The sequence below is a fragment of the Alligator sinensis genome, unplaced genomic scaffold (assembly GCF_000455745.1).
Source record: "Alligator sinensis unplaced genomic scaffold, ASM45574v1 scaffold1219_1, whole genome shotgun sequence".
Classification (NCBI taxonomy): domain Eukaryota; kingdom Metazoa; phylum Chordata; order Crocodylia; family Alligatoridae; genus Alligator; species Alligator sinensis.
This window is the reverse complement of record NW_005842599.1, coordinates 309837-321792: the sequence shown is the minus strand read 5'-3', so window position 1 is coordinate 321792 and position 11956 is coordinate 309837. Positions and strand designations below refer to the sequence as shown.

The following is an 11956-nucleotide window of genomic DNA, read 5'->3' as shown; positions in this document are numbered from 1 at the left end:
ACTCTTTCCTGCCTATGCAGGGAGTCGGACTCGATGATCTATTGAGGTCCTTTCCGACCCTAGCATCTATGAATCTATGAAATAGAAGGACCCAAAACGTTAAACAATGACTAGGAATTTATTAATTAAATACTGACTTTAAAAGAAAGTTAACAACCAATAGCATAACTTAAAGTTTTAATACTTGAACCGAAGTCAGAGTTCAAGGAATAAGCCAAGACCTCCTTTGCTTGACACCTTGAAAACTAGGCCCTGACCCTGCAACTGAGCTTGTGGGAAAGCCATTACACCTAAACAGTCCTATCGACAGCAGTCAAATTTGTGCAGCCACAAAAGTCTGCTACACTTTCAGTCCTCTTGTGAAATTGGGGTCTTAGGCTGGACACTGTTAAGATACTGTAACAAGATAACCCTGGCATGGGAGGAGGATGGAAAAGATGTCCAAAGAGACCTTTTTCATCTATAGCTTTTGTGGTGTGAACAATATGTTAAATTGTTTGTATAGCTACAACCATTAAACCTGAAACTCAGCAATAAGTAGCACCAACCTAAGGAGAGAATCCAAAACCAGTTTGAAAAGCTATATAACTAATCTGAAATTCCACGGCATTGATTATTTTTTGTGTTTTTATCAATACATTGTTACCTATGGCAGATTCATTATTATACCAATTAGTATGTTGTTATTTCATTAACTGAAAAAACAGTAATAAATTAAAATGCTATTAAAAAAACGCAAGAAGGAAAATCCAGCTAAAGAACCAAGGTTAAAATGTAAGAAAAAGGGGATATTGCAGTTATTGTCTTCCAGATATTATAAAGCGCATCAAGGGATTAGATAAAAGTTCTTGGTAAAATTTTCCATCTGTTTCTGCAGAACAAGATTCCCTTCTGACACCATTCAAAATGCACCTAAATATTTCTGGTCCAGTGCCATAGTTCTGCTTCACTAATTTAAAATATTTCAACTTTACAAACACTTTATCCTGAAACAAAGTTCTATTGCAATGTTATATTAGGAGAAAAGCCATGTGAGTAGCGAGGAATGCTATTTATAACTTATACAGTATCTCTGACAAAAAGCAAAGTGCTATACAATAAAGTACGTTCAAGGATCATTTCATCCACCACCAAATGCAGCCATTTATGCCTGATGGATGCTTATAAAGCAAAGTAACCATTGATCAGAATCTAGCTTTCCAGAAATGGTAATTTTATCAGTTTGGCAGACATAACTGTAGTGTGCTTCATCAAGTGTGGAACAGTTTTATCTGTAAGGAGTGAAATGACCTCCCTCCCCATTTAAATTAACAGAAACTCAAGACCCTAAAGGATAAATCCCATTTAATTTTATGTGCAAAAATGGTGTACATGTAGCTGCATAACTGCAGTTTTTGGCACTTACGTGCAGTTTGAGAATCAGTATTGCCTGTATTGTGTTGCTGTGTGTGCTCATTAAGGCTGTGCTCTGGCCAGGCAGCTGTACAAGGAAACAAAATCACCCAGGTACATGTGTAAGGTAAAGCAAGTCCCTGAAGTTATAGTCAGGCAATAAAGGTATGGGTGAAGAAATAATCACACCAGTTTAAAAAGCAAAGATGAGGGACTTGCCATGCATTAAACTGATGCATTGTAACTGTTTCCTAGTCCTGTCTGCTTTATTTTACAGTAAGTGAAAGCTAAACAATGATAATGAATCCCCCAACTAAACGGTGATAATTTATGGTTGAAGTCCACAGCCACTACTGTGTGCGATAAAGCAGACCAACAACATAGCCACAGTGGATCAGCTGGTGCATATTTGGGAAGGATAAGTCCCCCTATATTTCTTTTTAGTCTGATTTAATTGCTTTTTCTGCCCATATCCTAGTGTCCTCTTAAAAGTTCATTATAGCTGGCCTCCACTGGGTCAGCCCATTCAAAGCCAGCACAGAGCATGCTTAATGCTAGTTATGGATGTAAAAGGTTCCTGAATGCCTGCTTCTGTCTAAGCCCTTTTTCCCAAGTGGAATTTTCATGGAGTTAAGGTGGTATAGAGCCTTGCGTGGGCCGTATATAATAGGGTGGAGTTTATTCCACAGGACCATAATGAGCCGGTAAGTTGTAAGCACATCAGTTTACAGTTGGCTAATTTTTAAATATTGTTTATTGGTAAATTAACAAACCAGCCATCTATCAGTTTCATCAGTGGAAAATAGTTTACTTTGCTTACTGAAAGTAATATACTCTCATATATTAAAAATAATATATTCTCATTCTGAGACTATATTTCAAACAGCATTAAACTGGTTCTTCAGTCAGGTGCCTCCAATAGAGGCTTGTGGAAGACCACTTACAGAAAAAGTCCCTACATGTTTTTTTGTGACAAGTACTGCCTTTCATTATGTGTGTACAGCATCTAACACAATGGAGTGATGATCCTTGACTGGAGGGTCTTGACACTAGCCCAAGTTTTATATGCAGAAGAATGTTAGTAATTCATCTTTTCACTAATCTGTATGGCTCATAACATTCATCCTATAATATAATTCATCCTTCCAACTTGATAAAAAAAATTGTGAAAACCATACTGCTATCCAGTACTTCTACAACACTACAGATTTTCTATGTTGTTGACTTAGTTTAAAGTGTAAATGTATTTGTCAGATAAATGTATAGAGCAGTACATTTTGTAATACAGTAGTACTGGGTTTTTTTCCTTACATTGTGTTTTATTAGTTTGGGAGAAACTCTGTCCAGGTGTAATCTCACACTTTTTTTTCTTGGAAAAAAAAAGAGAATTGATGTATTCCTCTTTATAAAATGTATCCTCTTTGCTTTCTCTGGTGTTTACCAGGCAGGATACCTACACAGCATGGGACTAAAGCAATAACAAGCACAAATGATGAAGACAAAAATTTTCCTTCCAGTAATTATTCCAGAGGTCAAAAGGAAGCTCAGCCCAAAGATGAGCTTCTCCTTGATCAAATTTCCCATGGACGAACAGAAACCCATCCCAAAGATGCACAGTTTCAGATCCTAGGTACTCAACTCCTGCTTAATCGAGATCACCATGGTCAAACCCGGTCCCACCCCAAGGATATGCACCTCCTACCTGATCAAGACCACCGTGGTGAAACCCAATCACAGTCCAAGGATACACAACAAATTGACCAAAATTTAACAAGAGATTTGGCTATTCCTGGACATGATCACCATGGGTCTGCTAGATTCCCATTTCAGAAAGACAGTGGTTCCTCTCATATGGAGATTGTAGGTCAGGAACATGATGATTCTTTACCAGACCTTGCTGCTACTACTACAAGTGCAATTGAAAAAGTCGAGATTACTCCTTCTGGTCTTTATTCAAGCAGCCGAATACCAATCCAGATTAAAGTGCACAACCTTTCTGCTGATGAAATTATTTTGAGAGACTTCAGTATTACTTCAAATTCAAGCGGATCTGCTAGCTTCGCATTAAATAAATATTATAGACCCTCTTCCATGCAACTTCTTGGCTCACAAAAGGTTGATCCTACTTGTTCGGTTTTACCAGAGTTTTCCTTGGAGAGCTTGTCATCTCATGATTCACATGCAAAAACATCATTCATGAAACCAGTTGTTTCTCACTATAACTGCGAAAAACTCGCTAGCCGATTAATTTCTGAAGAGAGGAGGAGCAAGCAGACAGAAATTAGCACAATGTTGCTGTCCAGTAACACTGATTTACCATTTGTTTTATCAAGAAAGCCTCAGAGACAGAGTGAAATAGGTAACAAATTTTATATTGCCAAGTATTTTGGTATCTTTTGTCTGTACATATTTTACTGAAAGCATTTCCTAAGCAGATCTTCTACGGGGAAAAAATTATACCGTGTGTGTGCACACACACACACACACACGCATGCATGCACATGTATGCTAGAATTTTTCATTATTACTGTAAAAGGTGCATAATTATATCTAATAATAATTAAATTAACTTTGCTTGCTGTTAACTTTTTTAACAAATAACCTGCTCTCAGTCTACTTTTAACTAAGTAACTTCAGGAATATTATTTAATAGTATGTGCTACAGTTACTTCAGTGAGATCTTACAGGAAGCTCTCTCACCTTCCTTCACTGTAAGCTTGCTGAGAGGAAACAGGGAAAAGGGAACATTTGGGAACCAAGAAGCAGCAGAGGAGTTTGCTAAGGAGGTTTGCCTTGAAAGAGGGGCAGAAAGAGAGAGGTGGCAGATTAAGAGACCCAGAGAAATGGCTGGAAGAAGTTGCAATGCCAGGTCCACTGCCACTTTCCTTCTGCTTGCACCTGTGAGGTGTCTGTCCAGGCAGGACCATTCACTGTCAAGACTTCCACCCAGGTTGTGGTTTGGCACTGTGGAGATTATAGCTTGCAGGTTTCTTCCCATGACAGCCAGGTAAAGGAGTGCCTGCAGTGTGAGCAGTGCCTCCTGTTGGTGTCCTTCAGGGAGCAGGCAGGAGAGCTACAAGAGGAGGTGGCAAGGCTCTGAAGCATCCTCTGCCACAAGGACTTCATGGCTTTGATGCTGAAGGAGACCCCTAGGACTGTGAAAGAAGGACTACCAGGGGTGGTACTAGAGAAGGAAGAAGACATGGACTCCCAAGAAGGTGGAGGCTGGAAGCTTGTGATCTCTGCAAGCAAGCAGAAGTCTTCATCTCCACCTGAAGCAATTTGCCTAGAGAATAGATATGGAACCCGCAACAGAGGAGGAGGAGCATGTCCTGTTAGTGGAAGAGGCCAGGCCAGGCATCCCCAAGTTGGGAGGACTGAGACCACAGCTACCAAGAGGAAGTGATGGTTGATGGTGATTGGAGATTCCCTTCTGTGGGGGATGGAGGCATCCATCTACCAGCCTGACCGGTTGTCTCAAGATGTCTGCTGTTTGCCCAGAACCTGGATCCAAGATATCACAGAAAGATTATGGAGACTTATCCAGCCCTCCTACTGCTGCCCCATGCTGCTCATCCATGTGGGCACCAGTGATACTACCAGAGGTGATCCCGAGCAGTTCAAAAGTGACTACATGGCTCTGGGTGCAGGGGTGAAGGGGACAGGGGCTCAGGTGATTCTCTCTTTGATCCTTCTGGTCAAAGGGAAGGGCCCAAGCAGGGGCAGAGACATCTTGCAGATCTATGCATGGCTGCACAGATGATGTCACAGTTTTGGCTTCTTTGACAGTGAGATGCTGTTCTGTGAAGAAGGACTGCTAGGAAGAGATGGGATCCACCTGATGAAGAGAGCATCTTCACAGACAGGATTGCTCACCTGGTGGGGGATGGAGACAAAAGCCCAGAGGTAAGTGGGGAAGTGGATTACCTGAAGGAAGCACAAGCAGGGGAGGGCAACAGGGGACCTAAGAAAGTAGAGTGATCAGCTGGTTACCTCAGGTGTCTGTACATGAATGCACAGAGCCTGGGAAACAAGCAGGAAGAATTGGAAGTCCTCGCACAGTCACAGACCTACAAGGTGACTGGAATAACAGACTTGGTGGGATAGCTCACATGACAGGAGCGCTGTCAAAGATAGATATAAACTGTTCAGGAGGGATAAACGGGATTAAAGGAGGAAGAGTTGTGCCTTGTGTAAAAGAGCTGTATGATTGTTCACAGGTCCAGTATGAAACTGGAGACAGGCCTATTGAGAGTCTCTGGGTTCAGGTTAGAGGAGAGAGCAACAATGGTGAGGTCACTGTGTGTGTCTGCTATAGACCACCAGACCAGGAGGATGAGGTGGATGAGGCTTTCTTCAAACAGCTAGCAGAAGTTTTCCGACCAAAGGTGCTGGTTCTTATGGGAGGACTTCAATCACCCTGACATCTGCTGGGAGGGCAATACAGCAGTGCACAGGCAATCCAGAAAGTTTTTGGAAAGTGTGGGAAACAACTTCCTGGTGCAAGTGTTGGAGCGGCCAACTAGGGGCCATGCTCTTCTTGACCTGCTGCTCACAAACAGGCAAGAATTGGTGGGGAATGTAGAAGTGGGTGGCAACTTGGGCAGCAGTGACCACAAAATGATTGATGTCAGGATCTTGAGGAAAGGAAGGAAGGAGAGAAGCAGAGTAAGGCCCCTGGTCATGAGAAAAGCAGACTTCGACTCAGGGAACTGATGGGTAGGATCCCCTGGGAGTCCAGTGTGAGGGGGAGAGGAGTCCAGGAGAGCTGGTTGTATTTTAAACCTTATGGAGGAACAAATCATCCTGATGCCCATAAAGACTGGCAAGTATGGCAGAAGACCAGCTTGGGTGAACTAAAACACAAAAAGGAAGCTTACAAAAAGTGGAAACTTGGACAGATGACTAAGGAGGAGTATAAGAGTATGGCACAAGCATGTCAGAGGATGAAATCAGGAAGGCCAAAGCACAGTTGGAGTTGCAGTTAGCAAGAGACATGAAGGGTAACAAGGGTTTCTACAAGTATGTCAGCAACAAGAGGAAGATCACGGAAAGTGTGGAGCCTTTACTGAATGCAGGAGGCAACGCAGTGGCAGATGATGTGGAAAAGGCTGAAGTACTCAATGCTTTTTTCATCTCAGTCTTCATAGGCAAGGTCAGCTACCAGACTACTGCACCTGGCAGCACAGTTTGGAGAGGAGGTGAGTAACCAACGCTGGTGAAAGAACAGGTTAGGGACTATTTGGAAAAGATGGACATGTACAAGTCCATAGGGCTGGATGCGGTGCACCTGAGTGTGCTGTGGGAGTTGACTGATGTCATTGCAGAGCTACTGGCCATTATCTTTGAAAGCCCGTGGTGATTGGGAGAGATCCAAGATGATTGGAAGAGGATGAATATAGTGCCCATCTTTAAGAAAGGGAAGAAGGAGGATCTGGGGAACTACAGAGTTCCTCACTGCAGTCCACGGAAAAATCATGGAGCAGGTCCTCAAGGAATCCATTTCTAATCACCTGGAGGAGAAGAAGGTGATTAGGAACAGTCAGCATGGATTCACGAAGGGCAAGTCATGCCTGACACTGATTGCCTTCTATGACGAGATGACTGGCTCAGTGGATGTGGGGAGAGCAGTGGACGTGGTATACCTTGACTTTAGCAAGACTGTTAATACAGTCTCCCACTACATTCTTGGAAGCAAGCTAAGGAAGTCCAGATGAATGGACTGTAAGGTGGATAAAAAACTGGCTGGATCGTCAGGTTCAAATGGTAGTAATCAATGTCTCAGTATCTAGTTGGCAGACACTAACAAGTTGAGTGCCCCAGGGGGGTGGTTCTGGGACCTGTTTTGTTCAATAAATTCCTCAACAGGGATCCTGATTTTCTCTGATTAAAAACAAACAAACAAACCAATTTTTAGATCTAAAAAAGTAACCCAAAATCCACATTTTTCCGTGATTAAAATGAAATGACACTAATAGATAGATATATAGTGGTGTTTCATTTTAATCATGGAAAAATGTGGATTTTGGATTACTTTTTTAATCCAAAAATCAGGGTTTTGGGGGGTTTTTTGGGTTTTTTTTTTAATCAGAGAAAACCAGGATTCCTCTTCATCAGTGACCTGGAAGGTGGGATGAAGTGCACCCTCCATCCTGCATGTTTGCAGATGACACCAAGCTGGGGGGAGTAGATATGCTGGAGAGGAGGGCTATAAAACTGAGATAAATTGGAGGATTGGACCAAAAGAAATCTCATGAGGTTCAATAAAGAGAAGTGCAAAGTTCTACACTTAGGACGAAACAGTCCCATGCACCAGTGCAGGCTGAGGACCAACTGGCTAAGCAGCAGCTCTGCAAAAAAAGGACCTGTGGGTTATAGTGGACAGCAAACTGAATATTAACCAACAGTGTGCCCTTGTTGCCAAGAAGACTAATGGCAGACTAGGCTGCATTAGTAGTATTGCCAGCAGACTCGGAAGTGATTATTCCCTTCTATTCGGCACTGGTGAGACCACACCTGGAGTATTGTGTCCAGTTTTGGGCCTCCCACTACAGAAAGGATGTGGGCAAGTTGGAAAGAGTTGAGTGGAGGGCAACAAAAATGATTAGGGGACTGGGGCACATGACTTCTGAGGAGAGGCTGAAGGAACTGGATTTATTTAGTTTGGAGAAGAGAAGACTGAGAGGGGATTGAATTGCAGCCTTCAACTACCTGAAGGGTGGTTCCAAAGAGGATGGAGCTAGACTGTTCTCAGTGGTGACACATGACAGAACAAGGAGCAATGGCCTTAAGTTGCAGCACAGGAAGTTTAGGTTAGATATTAGGGAAAAACTCTCATGAGGCGGATAGTAAAACACAGGGATAGGCTTCCCAGTGAGGTTTTGGAATCTCCATCCTTGGAGGTTTTTAATACCCAGCTTCACAAAGTTTTAGATGGAGCTAGACTGTTCTCAGTGGTGACACATGACAGAACAAGGAGCAATGGCCTTAAGTTGCAGCACAGGAAGTTTAGGTTAGATATTAGGGAAAAACTCTCATGAGGCGGATAGTAAAACACAGGGATAGGCTTCCCAGTGAGGTTTTGGAATCTCCATCCTTGGAGGTTTTTAATACCCAGCTTCACAAAGTTTTAGCTGCTTTGAGCAGGGGTTGAACTAGATGACCTCCTGTGGTCCCTTCCAACCCTAACTTTTTATGATTTTAATGTTAAGGTTAAAAGCCCCATTACTTGAGACTTTGAAAACTGGACTCCGTTCCTGCTTCAAAATCCATGAAAGGTGATCCTAATGCTCATGCAAAGTCATTTTAGATTCAGGTCATAGTTGTCCTGCATCTTGTGTACGAGTTTAAAAGAGGGTAAAGTGAACATAACAAGCTACTATTTTATTTTGCTCTAATTTGTTTTTGTAGCAACTTTGCATTGGTGTAAGCAGCAACAAAAGATGCTAAACAACAATGAGCTGCCCTCATTGGCTCCAGTCTCACAGAAGTTTAGGACTGGAAGGGACCTCATGAGATCTTTGGGTCCATCCCCGCTGCTCCAAGCAGGAAAGACTGCAGGGGTCAAATAAGCCCAGCGAGGTGTGCATCCAGTCTGCTTTTGAAGAGCCTCAGGGTAGGTGCCTGGGAGTCTATTCTAGAGTCTGGTTACACGAACCGTAAAGAAGTTTTTCCTTATATCCAGTTTGAAACCTTATTCTAAGAATTTCTGACTGTTGCTCCTGGTTTTCCCCTGGGCTGCTTTGATGAATAGTTGTTCATCTAGCCCCTGATGCTCTCCCCTAATATATTTGTAAGCTGCCACCAAATCCCCACAAAGTCTTCTCTTTTCTAGGCTGAACACTCCCATAACTGTCAGCCTTTCCTTGTATGGCTTGCTCTTCAGGCCTCTAATCATACAGGTGGCTCTTCTCTGGACTCTCTCAAGCTTCTCCACATTCTTCTTGAAGTGTGGTGCCCAGAACTGGACACAGTACTTCAGCTGCAGCATCAGCAATGCTAAGTAGAGCGGGAGAAATTGAGAAATTTTTTGAGGATTTTTCCTGGGATTGAGGTCAGGCTGATTGGTCTGTAGTTCCCTGGGTCCTCTCTCCTCCCCTTTTTGAAGATGGGCACAACATTGGCCCTCTTCCAGTCTTTTGGGACCTCTCATGAGCACCACAAATTCTCAAAGAGGTTCGCCAGCAGTCTTGTGCTTACTTTGGCTAGTTCATTCAGCACCCTTGGATGGAGTTCATTTGGTCCTGCTGACTTAGAGATATCCAGCCTCTCTAGCTGTTCTTTCACCAGCTCTACACTGACTGTTGGTAGGTGACCGTCCCTACTGTGACTATTCTGTGTCACATTTGCACTCGTCAGGCTATCACTGTTAGACTGGTGGAACACAGATGCGAAGTACCCATTCAGGAGTTCAGTTTTCTCCTTGGTGTCAGTAATCAGATGTCCAGATGCATTGAGCAGTGGCCCCACATTTCCACTAGTTTTCCTCCTGTTACCTACATATTTATAGAAGGACTTCTTATTGTCCTTGATTTCAGTTGCTAACCTGAATTCAGTCACCACCTTTGCTTTTCTATTCTGTGCCCTACAGGTGTGGGCCAATCTTATGTAGTTCTCCTTCAGACCTATTCCTAGCTTCCATCATTGGTAAGCCTCCCTTTTCCTTTTCAGAAGATCTGAGACTTCCCTACTGAGCCAAGATGGCCTCCCAGCCCCCGTGCCACCTTTTTGCATACAGGTATGAACAACTTCTGTGCACCAAGAATCGTATCCTTAAGAAACGACTACTCTTTTTCCATACACTTTCCCTGCAGTTCATGATCCTGTAGGACATTACTCACTAAAGCCCTTAGTTTATTGAAGTCAGTTTTTTTTAAAGTCAGGAATCTGTACCTTACTCTCAGATTTCCCAGCCCTACGATGGATAGTGCAAGTGATAGTGTTGTGGTCATTGTTGCCTAGGTTACCCTCTATTGTCAGATCACTCATCAGGTCATCCCCCTTGGCCAAAACTAAATCTAGGAGGATATTTCCTCTGGTCAGCTCATATACTTCCTGAGATAGGTAGAGCTTGTCGATAGAAGTCAGGAATCTGTGTGACCTGTCAGATCTGGCCGAGTGTTCTTCCTAGGAGATGTCTTGGTAGTTAGAGTTGCCCAAGACAACTATATCCCATGCTCTTGCAGCCTCTTTCAGTTCTCTGGAGAATTCCAGATCTAGCTCCTCATCTTGATTTGGAGATCTGTAATATATTCTTACAGTTAGGTCCCTTTTGCCATGTTCCCCCCACCCATAATTTGACTCAGAGGGTCTCAGGTTGCCCTTCCTTACTACCAATTTTAGCTTCTAAGGAGTTGTACTGCTCCTTTACATGTAGAGCTACACCCCTTTTCCCTATGTGATCCCTCCTATGAAGGGTATAGCCCTTTATAGCTATGGTCCAATTGTGGGTAGAGTTCCACCAGGTCTCTGTTATCCCTACAATATCATAGTCCCTGCTGAAAAGTAAGAGGACCAGTACCTCGTGTTTTTTCCCCAAGCTCCTGGCATTTGAGCCCTCCGCTGGAGGTCCTTGGTTTCCTGTTACGTTTTGGGAGCTCCATTGCCTCAGCTCCATTGCCTCAGTGTCCTTTGTGTCATCCTGTCATCTCATGTTGTAATGTGTCGCAGGGCACCTCAGTGCCTGCTCCTAGGGAGTAGAAACTGCCAGGGAGAGAGAGCCCTGGCAGAACATAATGAGCACAGCTGCGGGTTGCTGGGGCAACTAAGGAGAGCCAGCTGCCTGTAGGAGGCAGGGCCTGGCCCTTATAAAGCCCAGGGCTGAGGCCAGGCTGGCAGTTCTTTGCCAGCAGCCAGAGAGGCAGGAGCTCACGGGGCTAAGATGCGAGTACTGCTCGAGCAGGCTGAAGGATGGTGGCTCTGTGGCGCAAGAGCTATGTTGTTGCAGCCAGGAGGCTTGTGTTTTGTTTGGTTAGTGTTTGTATTACACCGGTGGTTTGGGCGAGGCTGTAGGGGTTGGAGGAGGCTCCATAGGGACCCCAGAGGGGTGGGGCCCCAGCGTCTGAGTGAGGGCACAGTACTTTAAGGGGGAACCCCAGTGGTATGGGAACCCTGGTGCCGGTGAAGGCGCAGCGCCAGTGAAGGCGCAGCTTGTAGTGCAGAGCGCAACCAGTGGGTTGTGGGTGGGGAACATAGACCCCGGGGTTGTGTGTGGGGTACGTAGACCCCAGCCCCAGAGAGGGGCAGCTTTGAGACGCTCCAGTGCGGGCACGACGAGCCTCCAGGGAGGGGGCAATATTACTAAGAAGCCCAGTGCGGGCGCGATGAGCCCCAGAAGGGGGACTATTGAGAAGCCCAAGGTGGGCACGGCGAGCCCCGAGGAGGGGGAGCGCCATATTGAGAAGTCCAAGACGGGTGTAGCGAGCACGGCCGTAGGCTAGTGCGGCAACAGCCCTCAGATGGGGCAGGGTGCTGCGGTGGACCCCGACGGAAGGGGTTAGTAGTACGACGCCCCAGGAGAAAGGCGAGGTGCTGCGGTGGTCCCCGGAGAAAGGGGATAGCAGTG

General features: G+C 44.6%; 1 protein-coding gene across 1 annotated transcript in view; it reads left to right on the top strand.

The window, feature by feature from the left end:
- Positions 1-11956, top strand: part of LRRC63 (leucine rich repeat containing 63) — a 36315-nt gene that overhangs the window by 2693 nt on the left and 21666 nt on the right. Inside the window, exon 2 of the mRNA XM_025214721.1 lies at positions 2837-3751. Within this exon, the coding sequence (XP_025070506.1) occupies positions 2837-3751 (915 nt within the window). The remainder of the gene's footprint in view (positions 1-2836; positions 3752-11956) is intronic.